Consider the following 16,850-nt stretch of genomic DNA (forward strand, 5'->3'; position numbering starts at 1 on the left):
AATTTAACCCCCTCTAGTTTTAATCGATGAAATAATTCAATATACACTAATAGTCTGCTTGACCAAGCTTCTCCAAATATTTTTTCGAAGTTAAAGAATTTGGCCAAACCTTGAAAAGAAAAAAAAGTAGAAGAAGAAGCAATTTTGGAGAGAAAAAGTAATTTTTTCCAAAAATATTTTTGAGAAAAATATATTTAGAATCACTTTTCAAAAGTTTGGTCAAATACTGATTGTTGTTCAAAAGTATTTTTCAAATTAATTAACCAAACAAAACTGTATCTCAAAATAAGATAGTTCTAGTAGCTTGGTCAAACAAACTATAACTCTTGACCATTTGAATAAAAGAAGTAATTCTGTTAAAATATCTAATATTTTATTCTCAAAAATTTTCATTCAAAATAAAATTTCTTGAGAGATATGATGCAAAACAACAACAAAAATTAATGGGATAAAGTGATATAGCTTTGTTGTGCTAGTAAATGTGTCTCAAAAGTCAAAACACATGCTAAGTAGAAGCTCCCACTGTCCTTATTTATGTGCTACTTTTTATTTCTTAGAGAATTATTTTAACTAATTTTTAAAGTTAAATTAGATTAGATCAATTTAATATTTTAAAAATTAAATTTTAGATATTCAAAGATTATACAAAATGTATACGTTGTAATTTTTCTCGTGTCAATATGATAAAAGATATATTTTAAAATATTTATCAAAATACACCTAATTTAAATCTCGAGAAACGAAAAGATACCACATAAATTGGAGCAAAGGAATAATCTCATAAAATGAAAGAAAGGAGGGAGATTAGGTGAAAGAAAAAATGATACTATATTCTTGGTGGGGTTTGGAATTTGGATTAATTTTTTGCATTGTGTTAAGATTAAGCTGTTTTTTTCCCTTAAAACAAATGCCACCTTAGCTTTGTTACCAAACAAAGTTTGTTGCCTCCTTGCAGTGAGTGCAATGATGGAAATCATTTGGATCGCAGTGATGATGGCGAAACAAGGTATTTAAATTTAAAAGAATTAAAAAATAATTTTTGACAAAGGGTGTTCAATATGTGTTATATATTTCTAAAACGTAATATTTTATCTATATATACAGTATAATTTTTTGACTAAAAGTGATCAGTTGACGACCCTATGTGGCTTCGCCACTGCGTATAGAACCCAACGAGTTTATGGGGTGGACGTGCCGCGGCCGTCGGTGCACCCAAATCATATCACTATACATATTTTAGTTTAAAAATTATTAATAGTTTACAATTATATTAAATTTTAATTTGTAACTTTGTTACAAAGTCGAAAATTGACATTGTTACCAATTAAGATACTAATTAGTGACCAATTAATCCCATTAAATTAACAATCTTTCTAATGACAACAAAGCTATATCCAAATTTGTCCACATTATCGACTTCCGAATGTGAAAAAATCGTGTATTTATTGACTTAACATGTTAAGATTCCCAGTTTGCAAAATCATGAAGGTAATGATATTTTGCATTCATTCTAGTTTGTATTGATAAGAGAGGGAGAGAAGGAAAGATATATCCCAAGTAATATTGTTTCTTTAGACGTATAATGCAAACCTAATACATCAAAATTATTAGGGTCTTCTTATATAGACAAACCTATCGTAGAGTAGAGGAGCCGCAATTACTGCAATAATAGCTACGTATTTTACAAACATTCGTACCGACTAAGATTTCTTTCCCTCATAAAAATCTTCTGCAACTTCTATTTCATCCTCTTTACTATTTCCCCTTCCATTCCCTCATAAAAAACTTCATTCGTAAAAACTTACATGCACATTTAACATCAAATAAATGAATATCTCAGTATTATTATTGTTAAGTAGTAATATATATTCTCATTTAAATATTAATTTGTTTGAATTAAAATATAAGTATTTACCTTATATTTTAGCACTCTTTTCATTGTTGTTGACGAAGGGAGTAAGTTAGCTTGTTTTGGCAGAAAATAAAACATCTTGCCAATATACCAATTGTGTGTTCCAATAATAATAATAATAACAATAGAACACAAGGAGAAAAACAATAAACCAAAAAGAGAAGTATATTACTGAAATTAAAGATCGGAGCCAACATTAATAAATAAAAAACACACACATTAAAATGGAAAAAGAAAAAGGCAACAAAGACTGTTCCTGTTTCCTATTATACCTTTTTCCCTTCCTTTTGTCTCCTCTCTTTTCCCCCCTTCCTTTTGTATCCTTTTTTCGTATTTCCTTTTTCCTTTCTTGGTTTCGTTTCTGTTCTAACAGTAGACGTGAAAAATATAAAACAAGTTGATCAGCAGTCATCTATGTCTCTTGGTAATATTTTTACTTCCATTTTTATCTCTTTCTTCCACCGTTCAGTTCTGTTCTGCTTTTCATCAAACCTTCGTCTGTTTCTTCTGCTTTATGGGTATGTTTTCTTCATGCATGTGATTTAGTTCTCCCCTATTAATCAGTAATTTCTGTATAACTTTGTTCCTCTTAACTTCGTTCTGTTTCTGTGTTCGTTTTGTTCTGTGTTACTGCTCTGCTTTTGTTGTCGTCACAAATTTCTCTCTTTCTTAATACTGTGAAAATTTCTGGGATATGCTAATTGTGAGTAATTAGTGGTCCTCGCTCTATTTGCTAATTATTTGTCTGTCTTAAAAGCTTGTCTTTTATTTTTCTGGCCCTTTATTTCAGTTTTCTGGTGTAACAAAAACAACCAGTGTCTGTTTATTTCTAGTTAAGATGAATTTTGCATAATATTATTTCTCCTTTTGCTAGCTATGCATGATCTGGAAAACTATTCTGCTGTCTGTTACTCACTCTGTTTTATTTTATATATGATGGTACTTATTAGACACCAAGTTTAAGATATAGTTAAAATGGAGAAACATGATCATCATCATATAGCGGATTCGACTTGTTTGAGATTGAGGCATATTGCTAAAGTTTAAGATATTAATTGGACTTATATTAAAGGTAATTGGAGAAAAGATTGAAGTATAGTTGAAAATTAGTACGATGGAAAAGCATCACATCAAAGTTTTAAATCTTGAATAGTTTAATGAAATTGAACTCTTGAAATATTGTAAAAACTGTTTACACATTGAACGATGTCAAACATTTTGCAACGTTCCAAACGGAAATAGTGTCAGATAAATTTGGAGAAAGGAATTAATAATTTACTCAAGTATTTTTGCTATTGTGTGCTAGGCATTTGAATTTCTAAAGATGGACAAAGAAAAGGTAAATGGCTCTCCGGACACAGTTTTAGAGGACTTTTTAAGGACTGCAGTATCAGAATCAGACTCTTCAAAAGCCAGCACTTCAGAATTGGAAGTTGCAAAACATCAGAGACCTGCTTCCAAATGGGCTGGATTTCTCGAGCTATTCAGAACCAAATCAAGAAGATACTTAGCTAAGGATCCTCTCAAACTATCTAAACGATTTAGCAGCAGCATGAGAGAGTTAGTTGGTGTTAGGAAAAATCCCATTGTTGATGCTGATTTGAATTACTTCAAGCCTCAGTGGAGGAGTTTCACCCTCTCTGAGCTCCATGCTGCAACCAACAATTTCCACCAAGGTCAGTATTCAGCTTGGGATTTCACATCTTATAACATTTTATTAAATTGAAAAGGGTCAAAATTACCACTCTACCTCCTGCTATATGAAATATTTTAATTTTTATCTTTTGTCATACTTTGCAATTTATATATTTGTCGTTAACAAATACTCTCGGATTTTCCGTTGACCTCTGATGGAGCTCCAACCTGAAGTATAATGGAGAGAAGGCTAAATTTGGACTTCTTTCCCCGAGTATTGTTATACGTGCATGGAATCCACCCAGTGCACTTCGGGTTGGAGTTCTGTTAGGACAAGACAAATATGAGACGATTTGCTAAAGAGAAAAGGTATGAATAGCCCCAAAGTATAGCGGAGGGTAAAATAGAAAAAATTGGTATGGTAGAGGGATAAAGTTGGACCTTTACTGTCGGTTAAATTTGTTGTAACATGCTAACTTACATGAGAGAAGATCTCCAATAGTGCAGTTTCTGATGGTCAAATTGTGCATTTCATGCTGTAGGAAATTTGATAGGGAAGGGTGGTTATGCAGAAGTTTACAAAGGATGTTTAAAAAGTGGCCAATTTGTTGCAATTAAGCGGCTCACGAAGGGAAAGCAGGATGAGAGAACTGGGGATTTTTTATCTGAGCTGGGGATAATGGCCCATGTCAACCATCCAAACACTGCTAAATTGATTGGTTATGCAGTTGAAGGTCTCTATCTTGTTCTTGAGCTTTCTCCTAATGGAAGCTTGGCCAACATGTTGCAGGGTTCGTGCCTCTCATGATCTCAAATGCGGTGTCTATCTTTTTCTTGGTCTATATCTCTTTACTGATTTTGTTTAGTGTTGTAAAGTGTCAAAGCAGAAACTAGATTGGAAAATCAGGTATAAGGTAGCTGTTGGGGTGGCTGAAGGGCTGCGATATCTTCACGAGGGAGGTCAAAGAAGAATTATCCATAGAGATATTAAGGCTGCAAATATATTGCTTACTAAGGACTTTGAACCTCAGGTATTATTATGGCTATCATAACTGTTATTGGTATCAAGTAAACTCTACTTGCTGGAAATAGTATTTTAAATTTCTCACTTACTGACCTTGGTATCAAGAAAAACTTATCCAGATGAATCTTTTAAAAGGGTCTTGGGTGTTTGAACCTCAAAAATTTTCTGTTTTCATTTCAGATTTGTGATTTTGGCCTTGCCAAATGGTTGCCAGAGCGATGGACTCACATCACAATATCGAAATTTGAGGGCACATTTGGGTTCGTATACTGTTTAGAGCTTCCTCAATGTCTTGTACTTGCAGCTAAGGTTTCTAATCTAGTATCAGTTTGTGTCTTGCTAAATCTTCTCATTGAACTTTGTAATTGAGGATGCAGCTACCTTGCTCCAGAGTTCTTAATGCATGGCATAGTAGATGAAAAAACTGATGTTTTTGCATTCGGAGTGCTAATCTTGGAACTTATAACTGGACGTCGAGCACTTGATTACACACAGCAAAGCCTTGTCATATGGGTATCCCTCTCTACTCTCTATTATTTACTCACCATTGTATGTGAAAAACAAAATCTGAATATTTCCTCTTTGCTTTTTCTAGGCCAAACCCCTGCTGAAGAAGAATAGAATAAGAGAGCTTGTTGATCCTTCACTTGCTGATGACTACAACTTATTGCAGATGAATCTCATGGTATTGGCTGCTTCCTTGTGTATACAACAGTCTTCCATCAGACGTCCGCGAATAAGTCAGGCAAGTGTTGAACATTGCTTGATCAAAAAAAAGTTAAATTTTCTATTCTACATACACAAGGCTATTCGAACATGTTACTGAGATCAAACCACTCACATGAATTAAGGGGGATGTTGGAACTGAACTCTTGCCTTCTTTACTCCACATGCCTTTATGATTGTTTATTAACAGTTTTTATGTATCCTCATTTGTGAAGAACTGAAAACTGAACTCTGAATACAGGTTCTGCAGCTTCTCAAAGGCAATAGTGGCAGCTTAGATATAATCAGGAGATGCAGAAAATCTTCCGATTGGAAGAGGCATTATGAACAACTCTTTAGTGCAGAAGAATGCAAAATGATCAGAGGTTTAAGTGGTTTAAGTATGCAGCAACAGATACCAATTGAAGTCTGAGATGTCTCTGGCTTAAGGCTCAAACTGTGATGTTGGGTTGATATAAAACTAACAACATCCTTTGGAAGAGGGATAGGGGATTTAGGACCTTCGATTTTCGTCTCATGATTAATGGAAAGTATGGAATTATGCATCTGCTCATATTTTTCTCCCTGCCCCGTCATGAGACCTACAATGGGGAACTTTACCTAACTGCCCGTCATGAGACCTACCCCCATATGATTAGGAATCAGAGGCGGAGCTATTTAGTGGGTTCTAAATTAATAATTTGTACATATTCAATGAACTTTTTAAGATAAATATCGGGTTTGAACCAAAGTCACTGAGTTCGGCTAAACCCGTAACCAAAGCGCTAGCTCCGCCCCTACCAAGGATCTACAGTCAGTCCGCGACTACTGGATGCCAAAGGCGTCTTCTAGCTACTGACAATGGTAAATAAATGTAGTGGTCAAACATTACATTAAAATAAAAAAGAAGTGATAATAGTCACTATAAGTATAGTGAAATAATTCTTTATTTGTAATTCTTATAATGCTATTGGAGCGTATCGGTAGAAAAGATTGACATGATTCAAGGGGGGAAAACACTTAAATATGCCAATGCAAGTTCTCTTGAACTCCCCCATTGCTGTTTGGTCAAGCTTTCTTCTTGGCCAAAAGTTTTTTTTTTTTTTTTTTTTTTTAAAGTTAAAGGTGTTTGACAAGCTTTTTAAAAGAAAAAAAGTGTTTTTGAGTAGAAGCAGAAGTAGCTTCTGAGGAGTAGAAAAAAATAGTTTCTTCTCAGAAATATTTTTTTGAAAAGCACTTATGAGAAAAATACACTTATAAGCACTTTTGAAAAGTCTGGTCAAACACTAATTGCTGCTCAAAAGTGATTTTCATATTAATTAGCTAAACACAAATTGATTCTCACCAAAAGTACTTTTTTAAAAAGCACTTTTTAAAAAAATACTTCTCAAAATAAGTAAATTTTAAAAGTTTGGCCAAACATGCTGTAACATTAGTTCGCTCAGTACTAGTAACTTTTTAAATTGTTTGAATGGACTACGAGTTTTTTCTGGCTATAATGAGCTTATAAAAATCTGCTTCTTACTTCCAACGCTGTTATATAGCCAAAAGGTATATCCTCCCTGTTGTCTTTTTCTTTTTTCTTCTTCTAGGATTCATCTTTAAATGGGTAATACATTGAAAATATTAAATTTATCTACTAACGACATCAAAAAATTACATGTTTAGTGTAATTTGATAAAAAAAAAAAATGTGCACCTGACAATTTTGATGGTCTAATGTTAACTCTTTGCGCTTTGAGTAGAGAAAATAGTTTAAAGATAATTTTTAAAATTAAAGAGAGAAAAGAAGGATGAGTAAATTAACTCTTTGCGTTTTGTGCCTCTACTAGAAAAAGTTGTTATTTCTCTTACATGCCAGTACTGAACTAGCAACAAAAAGGCTTGCGTTCATCAAGGTAAGATGCAATTATGTTCTCTCCAAATCCACCTCTTGGTTACACTCTGAGTTATAAAATTCTTTACAAGTTATATAGAACTATATGTTTTAACTATATCAAAATTCACCAATTAACCCAAATGTTAAGAGTTTCATTATTTATATAAGTATTTTGTTTCTCATTATTTATATAAGAAAATATCTAAATCCATTATTATAATGAATGTAGTCAATTCCACCTTTAGAACTTCACTAATTTGATCCTTCAACGCCTTTTCTCAGACTTTGGGGACCCATATATATTTGTCACATCTGTAACTCTCGTCATCTGCTTGATCTGCAAAGTTTAAAGTCACATAAATAAAACAGAAAAGGGCTAACAATACCCCTAACGTATTGAAAATGATTCAAAAATATCATCTGTTAACCTTTTGGTCCGCAAATGTCTCTAACGTTTGTTTTTTGGCTCAAACTTACCCCTATATCTAACAGAAGGGCCAACAATACCCCTAACATATTGAAAATGGCTCAAAAATACCCTCTGTTAACATTTTGGTCCGCAAATGCCCCTAACGTTTGTTTTTGGGCTCAGACTTACTCATATATTTAACGGAACTAACCTGGTCAATTTTTTGACTTTTACTTCGCCATGTGACATTTTCTTAACCTGCCACATATATTATTTGTATTAAATAAACTCACCAGTATCTTTTAAAATACCCAACGACCCTGACCCGCTTCTATATATTTGGGCGGTCAGCTAAAAATAATTACATTCGCTAGTTAAATATATAAAAAATATACATTGATTATATATAAAAATATGTATATTATACATTAATATTTTAATATATATTTTATATGATATTATTTTTACGAGAAATTATACGGTATAGTTTTCCCTTCAAATTTTACAGATCTTAATAAGTTTAACAAATATAAATTTTAATTTGCAAACATAACAATAGAATGATTCTAAAGGAGAAACAAAGAAACAAATGTAAAGGAAATTATTTAAAACCTTTAATTATATACATATCCAACTGCTTAGCACATTAATGGACTTCACATGATCTTTTTAATGGAAACTAATGGTGTTTTAATATATAACAATAGAGCTAAAATATTAGCAAAAACTGTCGTTTCATTGTCAGCTTAAATTCGAGTTATAGATCATAATTAATAGGGAAAACTATACCGTATAATTTCTTCTATAAATAATATCATGTAAATATATATTAAAATATTAATGTATAATAATACATATTTTTATATATAATCAATGTATATTTTTTTTTATATATTTATATAATATCATGTTAGATATAGGGGTAAGTTTGAGTCCAAAAATAAACGTTAGGGGCATTTACGGATTAAAAGGTTAATGGAAGTTAATTTTGAGCCATTTTTAATATGTTAAGGGTATTGTTTGTCCTTCTCTTAGATACAAACATTATGGGCATTTGCAGTTAACGAAGGTATTTTTAAACCATTTTCGACCGGTAACCCTTTTCCGTAAATAAAATAGTACTAACAGAATAGTACAAGTTGGAGTTTTGAGTGCACCCAAAAAATGGAAATTGTTGGAAAATTGCAGAAACAGTTTATCGACTTCATTACAGCTTTGTACCATGAGGTAAGTTTCTTTTCCCAATTTCTTTTACATTTGTTTTATTTTTGTTTATTGATTTGAGGCTTTTTCTGATGTGGGTTTCGTTTTTCTTGTTCAAAAAAATAATTTTTCTTTTTCTTTTACAAAGGGATTCTTGGATGATCAGTTTCTTCAGCTTAAGAAACTACAAGATGAGAGCAACCCTGATTTTGTATTTGAAGTAGTGACACTTTTCTTTGAAGATTCAGAAAAGATTATCAACAATCTGGCAGCTACACTGTGAGATTAAGTGTCTTATAATTTTCTGGGGTTATTTTTCCTTGATTTTGTTTTATAAAAGTTGAACTTTTGGCTCATTAGTTTTTTTTTTTTTTAATTGTTTAGTCAGCAGCAGGTTGTGGATTTTAAGCAAGTTGATTCCCATGTCCACCAATTCAAGGGTAGCAGTTCCAGGTACTTAATTTTAGTTGGTCCCTTACATTTTTAGGAATACTTAGTTTTAGTCGGCCCCTTACATTATTAGGTCTGTGTCGTTGACTGAACTACTTCAATTGATGTTGAAGATTTTTTGTATTTTCCAGTTACATTTGGACTACTTTTCTGAATAGTAGGTTAGTTGACAAGTAATACCTACTTGGTGAATTTATTGTACTCAGAGATTTTGTTTTATGCTATTAGATTTTAGATCACAGTAAGTAGATAGTTGAATTGAAGACTTTCTGTTTTTCTTAAGTATCACTATTACTTTATCTGACCTGAATCTCTTTAATGTTGAGCAGCGTAGGTGCACAAAGAGTAACGAATGCTTGTATAGCTTTCAGAAACTTTTGTGAACAGAAGAACCTTGAAGGGTGAGTTTTGCTTTATGCTCTATTCGTATGGGATTTGAGAAAATTTCATAAACAAATTTGGCTGCTTAGATATTCAGAAAAATAGTTTACTATGAAAGTTTTGTATTCTACCATGTCCAAAATTGGTCATTGTGGTTTATAATCATTAAATTCATTTCGCAGCATGGTCATAAACTGGTCGAGAGGTAGTGCATAGAAAAACGATAGTATGAGACTTACCTGTTATCATGTGGTATATTCTTTAATCAAATTAGAAGAATGTTTATCATTGGCTAAGTCAGATACTATTTGAGGCTAATATGGATCTTCATTCACAAGGGGTACATGTCTAGAACTTTCCGATTTCTCTTTTCCAGCTACTCCATTGTAATTTCAATCACCCAGTGTCTGTCACGTCTCTGTCTCCCCCCCCCCCCCCCAAATTTCCTGGTCTCTTTGTGTTCCTGTCTCTTCTTTTGTGTTTTGGGGATAAAGTTGTGCTTCTGTCTCGCTTTTCTGGACAAAATCAACCTTGTTGAAGCAATTAACAAAATGAAGTTCACGCCTTTTGGGAGTTTTATATATATAATGTATGCAGGTATAGAAAACAATGGGATTTGAGTAGAGATATTTCTGGTTGGTTAAGGATATTGGAGTCTAGCATGCCACTTCATTATTGTTTATCTCTTATAGTAGTAGCCAAATTCTTTGAATTGCCAAAGTAGCAGTAAGTTTCACTTTCAAAGTTATCAAATCGCAATAATAGACCACTTTCTCTAGTGAGTCTCTAAAGTTTCACTAAATTATCATTGCCCCTTAAGAGAACACCACCATGAACCGCAATCTCTGCAGAGATCTCTAAAAGTAGCATTTGTACTTCTTTCCGTCTCAAATTTGCTAAAGTTTGCATTGTTTAGCTGAGTATACAATCTTCTCTCTTTCACAAGATGAATATTAAGGCCAACTCAGTTGAAGCATTTCCACATAGTTACGTTTTAGTATTATGTTGGAAGAAAGCATTGAAGATTTATGTACCATATGTTATGTACATATAGTCCATAAGTCAGCAACTAACACCATGTAGCTGTGGCTTTGGGTTTCAAGACAAATAAAAGGATAGATAGGTATTCCATCTTGATTCGATTCCCTTGTAGGAACTTTTAACTCCATGAGATAACATAAGAGTTAAAGCCTCTTTATTAGTTCCGGCTTTCAGACATATAATTGCAAATGGTTGTAAGAAATGACGAGCCCCATCATTACCTTGCTTTAGTTTGGATTTAAGTCTTCATACTGTCTTGCTATTGTGTTCATGTTGCATTGGAGTTCGATTTTTTAGTTGTACCCATGAGACTGCAAAATGCTTCAGCTTTGTACATTTGTTTTCCTTGTGCAGGTGTGTGCAATGTCTGCAGCACGTGAAACATGAATATTTTCTTGTGAAGAACAAACTCGAAACCTTGTTGAGGGTAAGTACTCATCTATGAATGCATTCCAAGTCTAAGTGCCATATCATTGAAGAGAAAGCTACTTAGTATATGATACTAAAAGTTCAGTGAGTCGGGTGTTCTGATGCTCAACCATCAACTTGGATATTTCACCAATTATTTCATGATATAGTTGACAGAGTATGTGTTATAGGTCATAGCATTTGATAAGCAAACATGAAATTTGCCTTGAGGCTGGCGTTTAATGAGATAGTGAAACTGCCCTCTCAGCATTCTCATTTGATTTAGTTTTTACCACTCAAGTATTGTTTGAGATACCAGATTTCTGACATCGAATTCTCTTCCATGAGAAGAGTATGGTTCATTGCCTCTTTGGCTTCATTAAAAGCTTTTGATTCCCTGAAGTCTCCATTTTTTCCAATAAGGTTTTTAGCACCTTGCCTTTGTCACATTACCAATTATGTTTTCGATTATTTCCAATATATTAATAGTTAATTTTGAGAAAGGTTCTTTTTTGTTTCTCCCCGAAGTCTTAAAGTCAGCTCAAATCACTGCTTGTTTTATGAAAATGTAGCTAGAGCAGCAAATCTTGGCAGCTGGTGGTACGATTCTTGTCCTGTCATAGGTGCTGATAATTTAAGGCATACCAAAATACAAGGATAGTAGAGAGGAAGGGAGTTGGCATTGCAAATGAGTTTCAAGATTTTGGTGTGAACTGCTTTGATTGCTGGATTCTAATAGTTGAAGATGTAAAGAATTCATTGTGAATAGCAGATTTCCTATATTGTTACTTCAAAATTCCTTTCGCCTTTTGGCAGTGAGCTATCTATATACTAACAGCTGAACTTTTTCTCCCTTCAATGGTTATCACTAGGGTTGTTATTATCAGAATTTACGTGGTAAGCTTCAGCCATTATTAAGTACTAGAACTTGAGGTGTTCACCTTGTTGTTAACAAATTGTAAAGGACAGTGTCAGATGCATATGGATGATGTCTTCCACCTCCCCCCCCCCCCCCCCAAACAACAAGCAAATCTAGGATCTAGTGGGTTCAAAATTAGTGTGATCTTATTATATGCAAATTTTCTCAATTTTTGTTGTATATGTATAATTGTATACATTGTTTGACCTAAAAGTAATAGATTCAGTTGAACACATAGAACCCACTTCAGATTTGCCGTTGACCCACAACATGTGAGAAGTAGGGTGGGCATCGGCCGGTTCGGTTCGGTTGTGAATATTATCGGTTTAGCATGTCGGTTATCGGTTTATAAATATGCTAAACCGATAACCGAACCGATAAGATATCGGTTATCGATCGTTATTAGTTCGGTTATTGGTTTACCCGATTAGATAATGAGAAATATAGTGTATAATGCCATGGACTGAACTTCAATCACTGAAGTTTGCATAATCAGATTCCAAAGCATAGCCATTTCGCCATTCCATTTTTCTTTTAAAATACATACTTTTGTTTTACTCAGTGCAAGTTGCTTATTTGACCACAGGATACCATTTGCAAGTTCCCTCAATTTTTCATATTACAAACAAAGAAAAGGAAGTAATCAAGTAAGGAATAGTTTTACATAAAGTTGAGCCGCAGTACAATTCACTGGAGTCTATAGTGAATGTTAAGGAGGTTATATCCTACCTCAAATTATTCAATAATCACAAAATTATATTTCAAGAGTACATCTCACTGCTACCCTTGAAGGAATGAAGAATGAAGACTTGCAGTTGAACAAAGTTCAGAGAAGGCTGAAGCCCTAGATGTATTTATATACTTTAAGGATAAAATCATAATTTTTTTAATTTTATTGGGTTATCGGTTAACCAATTAATAAAATTGGATAAACCGAGACCCGAACAGATAACTCAATAGTAAAAAAATACAAAACCGTTACCGAACCATTAAACTAATAACCCAATATCGATAACCCAGTAAGTTTTTTTCGGTTCGGATTATCAGTTTTACCCGATATATGCTTAGCTCCAGCAAGATGTGACCTCTTATTATTAGATTAGCCACCTGCATGAAGTTGCTTATGGACTAGAAATTTAATAAGATGGTCAAAGCTCTTCTTTGGAGGTCAGTCAATAAGAGTTGCTTTCACTGATCTGTAGGTAGTTCAATGAATCTGCCTTTTTATAAGCAAGTTCTCCAACTACTTTAATTTAGAACGTGAAATTCATGGATTTCCTAACTTCTTTTGGTCTTTTTCACCTCAATGTGGTTGAACGGGATTTGCATAAGTCTATTAACATCTTTTTTGGTTTTCTTGCTCTCTCTTGTGATGAAGCCTAGCACTACTTTAAGACAAACTAGAGTTCTTTTGTCTCTTAAACAGGGGGAAAAAAGGGTATAAATAATTTGTTTCCTCACAAATTGGGATAGCTCTCTGTTTTTCCTTTTCCTTTTTAGTTAATTATCTGTATATCAAGGGAAGAATGGAACAAGGCTCATTTTATGGTTGGTCCTGCTACCTATATCATAAAGGGATAGGGTGTAATATACTCTTTCCGTTCACTTTTACTTGACACATTTTGACTTTTTACGTCCCTTAAAAAACAATGATTGACATGATAATTTTAACACAATAACCCTATTAATCGATACTCAATAATTGAACCCAAATTTTTAAATAACTTCTGAAGAAAAAATACTCCAAAGAACAAGAAAATAAAAGATGACTTTAGTGGACTTTTGTGTTTAACGAAGGGTGATAATAAAGAGTTCCGGGTGAATTCCAATATTAAGCATTGGAAAGCTACAACTGACTATTATTTATTCAAGAAATGTTGGTTAATGAATTAAGAGTAAAACAAAAAAAAAATTGTCATTCTCTTGATGTGCGTAAAGTGACAAGTAAAAATGAAAATCTACTTTTAATATACATGGCATGTAAAAGTGAACGGAGGAAGTAACTCATAGTCACTTTCGGTCCAGACCAATAACTAATCTAGCCAACAGCTAGGTAAATCCCCAGCTAGGAAAGTTATTTAATGAACCTTAGGTGAAACAGTTATTGGAAATTAGTTTAGTTGGATATATAAGCTAGGAATACCTTTGAGTTCTTGATTTTTCTAGTCTGACGAAATGGAGTTTAGCATTTGCTGAGATGGTTGGCATTCCTAGTTTAGCATTTCGAGACCAAGACGACATCCTAATTTCTGCATAAAAGACTTTTAATGAACATTTTAGTTTTAAGCAAGGTGTAGGGTTTTAGAAAAATCTCTCAACAAAGTTAATCCACACCTTTGTCAGTAGCTCAGTACACCTCTATTTATTCAACAGAACAAACATGAAATATCCATTTGCTATGTGTTAGCATTTGTCAACGACACAGCATGTGCAGTGCTCAATCGAATCTATACGTGCAAAAAGAGGAGAGCACCGTGTATACGGCCAAAACCGATCAGTCCGTCGTACAAACTGGTCGAGATGGTAATACTTTGATCGAAGAGCGTCTTCGTAATATCAGATTGAGGTCCGAAGTCAGGTCATCAAGCTTCGAGTTCTAGGACCGATCAATGTCAAGCTCGATATCATTATCGAGCTCGAATTCAAATCGAGCTACGAGGCGAAGCGAAGTTATCGAGCTTAAGATCCATAGGCCGACCGGCACCGACCCCGAATCGATATCAGACTCCGAGTCGGAATCGAGCTCGAGTCAAGATCGAGAGCTCGAGTCAATATCGAGCTCACAGACAAGAGCCGTTGCAACCGCACTAGGGGAGAGAATCATGGCAGGAATTAGGGAAAAGCTAATTCATCATGGGTTCCCCACTATGTATTTTTTATTATATCTAAAGTAGGATCTCTCCACTATAAAAGGGATGATTGTTGTTTCTGTAGGGCAGCGAGTCATTTACATTGTAACAAGAATCCTATTTTCTCGTATTGAAAGATTAACCTTTTTTGAGCTCCATCACTTCATCTTATTATGCTCATTCATTTTTCTCCTTTCTACTGTGTTTATCTTTTATTCTTTATAGTCAAGATTGGATATTTCTATTTCTCTTTACGATTTGTGTCAAGTTATTACATATACCCTTAGAACTACGTACAAATTCAACTCTATCCGATTTTCGGGGTAAATAGTTTGGCGCCCACCGTGGGGCTGAGAATAACAGTAGTTATTTGATACAAATCTACAACACATACCATTTTACGCTTGTCTTTTGAAAACACTCGATTAATGGCTTTACCTATCGAAAACGAAGCCGGCCTTCAAGATGAAACCAACAACTTGACGCCCAGGGCCGGAAGGCTGCTTGTCAATGCCGTGGAAGCTCGAGTCGGAGTACCTGAAGCTCGGGTCGAAGTACCACTAGACGTTAATTCGCATGTGGCACTTGAGGCAAACCAACGTTCTGAACCTGAAAATAGCGTTCATGGCGGTATTCGATCTGCAGCTCGAGACACCCATAACGTTGACAAAAACGGAGTCAACTTGCGTATGAATTTTGAAATGTTGCATGCCCAACAAGTAGCGATAACTCAGTTACAGAGCCAAACCCAGGTACCAAGCAGGCCAAAGCCCAGTCCACCTCGAAAAATTGCCCACATAACGGAGCCAGCCATAGTAAGGTCAAATGAGCAAGAATCGGGGACTACTCCCGAAATTGCTAAGATACTCGAGGAAATCACAAAGCAGATCGAAGCAAACGATAAAAAAGTATAAACATATAATTCCAGGGTCGATCAGATCCCGGAGGCTCCACCAATGATAAAAGGGTTGGATTCAAAAAAATTCGTGCAAAAGCCTTTTCCCTTGAGTGCAGTCCCAAAACCAATCCCAAAAAATTTTCGTATGCCCAAGATTCCCAAATATAACGGAACTACCGACCCCAACGAACACGTCGCCTGTTACACATGTGTAATCAAGGGTAACGATTTAGAAGATGACGAAATCGAATCTGTGTTGTTGAAAAAATTCGGAGAGACCCTCTCGAACGGGCAATGATTCGGTATCACAATCTGCCACCGAATTCCATCGACTCATTTTTCATGCTAGCAGATTCTTTTGTAAAGGCACATGTCGGTGCCATAAAAGTCGCAACAAGGAAATCAGACCTTTTTAAAGTAAAATAAAAGGATAACGAAATGCTGAGGGAATTCGTGTCCCGATTTCAAATGGAATGTATGGAGTTGACACCGATCACGGACGATTGGGCCGTTCAAGCTTTCACCCAAGGGTTGAACGAGCAAAGTTCAATAGCATCACTTGGGCAGATGTGCACAATCGATATCAGTCAAAAATCAGGGTCGAAGGGGACCAATTAGGAGCTCCTTCCGGATCAGTACATCCAAACAGGTCGGTTATAAAAAACCAGAGGGACATCGACGGAGAGCCAAGGTCGAACAGAGACCAATATCAACCATACACCACAAATCGAAGGAACAATAGTTCGGGATGCAATTCCGCCCGGAACAATCGAATGAGTGATCAAGGACAGAATTCTCGGGGACTTATGAGCAAAAGTGGTTTCAACAAATATGCCGATCCTATAGAGGCACCTCGATTATCGGAATATAACTTTAGCATCGATGCATCGGGCATTATATCGGCAATCGGAAGGATCAAGGATATTAGGTGGCCCAGACCCATGCAAACCGATCATTCCTAAAGAAACCCAAATTCAATGTGCAAATATCATGGTACACATGGCCACAAGACCGAGGATTGCAGACAATTAAGGGAGGAGGTAGCCCGTCTATTCAATGAGGGCCACCTTTGAGAATTCCTCAGCGATCGAGCCAAGAACTATTTCAGAGAGAGAGAGACGCCAACAGAAAAAATGAA

At 34.8% G+C, this 16,850-nt stretch overlaps 2 protein-coding genes across 3 annotated transcripts; both read left to right on the top strand.

Annotated features, from left to right (window-relative positions):
• Positions 1 to 2,208: 2,208 nt before the first annotated feature.
• Positions 2,209 to 6,160, top strand: LOC104101434 (receptor-like cytosolic serine/threonine-protein kinase RBK2). Of its 2 annotated transcripts, none has more exons than XM_009608876.4 (8): positions 2,209 to 2,430; positions 3,219 to 3,588; positions 4,090 to 4,338; positions 4,424 to 4,578; positions 4,752 to 4,831; positions 4,949 to 5,084; positions 5,167 to 5,316; positions 5,539 to 6,160. In XM_009608876.4, the coding sequence occupies exons 2-8, from the start codon at positions 3,237 to 3,239 to the stop codon at positions 5,707 to 5,709; spliced, it is 1,293 nt and encodes a 430-aa protein (XP_009607171.1). In that variant the 5' UTR covers positions 2,209 to 2,430; positions 3,219 to 3,236; the 3' UTR covers positions 5,710 to 6,160. The 2 variants fall into 2 exon arrangements, with proteins under 2 accessions (XP_009607171.1, XP_033513334.1); XM_033657443.2 differs by having other exon boundaries at positions 2,209 to 2,336.
• A 2,471-nt stretch (positions 6,161 to 8,631) lies between these two features.
• LOC104101435 (histidine-containing phosphotransfer protein 1-like) lies at positions 8,632 to 11,935 on the top strand. Its single transcript, XM_009608877.4, has 6 exons — positions 8,632 to 8,790; positions 8,915 to 9,045; positions 9,151 to 9,219; positions 9,546 to 9,617; positions 10,993 to 11,065; positions 11,619 to 11,935. The coding sequence occupies exons 1-6, from the start codon at positions 8,728 to 8,730 to the stop codon at positions 11,667 to 11,669; spliced, it is 459 nt and encodes a 152-aa protein (XP_009607172.1). The 5' UTR covers positions 8,632 to 8,727; the 3' UTR covers positions 11,670 to 11,935.
• Positions 11,936 to 16,850: the final 4,915 nt, after the last annotated feature.

Source organism: Nicotiana tomentosiformis, chromosome 6 (genome assembly GCF_000390325.3).
Source record: "Nicotiana tomentosiformis chromosome 6, ASM39032v3, whole genome shotgun sequence".
In the NCBI taxonomy this organism is placed as follows: Eukaryota; Viridiplantae; Streptophyta; class Magnoliopsida; order Solanales; family Solanaceae; genus Nicotiana; species Nicotiana tomentosiformis.

Bases quoted from the DNA above. Each gene is read 5' to 3' on its own strand.
- LOC104101434 (XM_009608876.4), top strand. From the start codon at position 3,237: ATGGACAAAGAAAAGGTAAATGGCTCTCCGGACACAGTTTTAGAGGAC. The intron at 4,579-4,751 runs GTATTATTATGG...TTTTCATTTCAG, and splicing joins CTAAGGACTTTGAACCTCAG to ATTTGTGATTTTGGCCTTGC. The intron at 4,832-4,948 runs GTTCGTATACTG...TTGAGGATGCAG, and splicing joins AAATTTGAGGGCACATTTGG to CTACCTTGCTCCAGAGTTCT.
- LOC104101435 (XM_009608877.4), top strand. From the start codon at position 8,728: ATGGAAATTGTTGGAAAATTGCAGAAACAGTTTATCGACTTCATTACA. The intron at 8,791-8,914 runs GTAAGTTTCTTT...TCTTTTACAAAG, and splicing joins TTACAGCTTTGTACCATGAG to GGATTCTTGGATGATCAGTT. The intron at 9,220-9,545 runs GTACTTAATTTT...AATGTTGAGCAG, and splicing joins TTCAAGGGTAGCAGTTCCAG to CGTAGGTGCACAAAGAGTAA.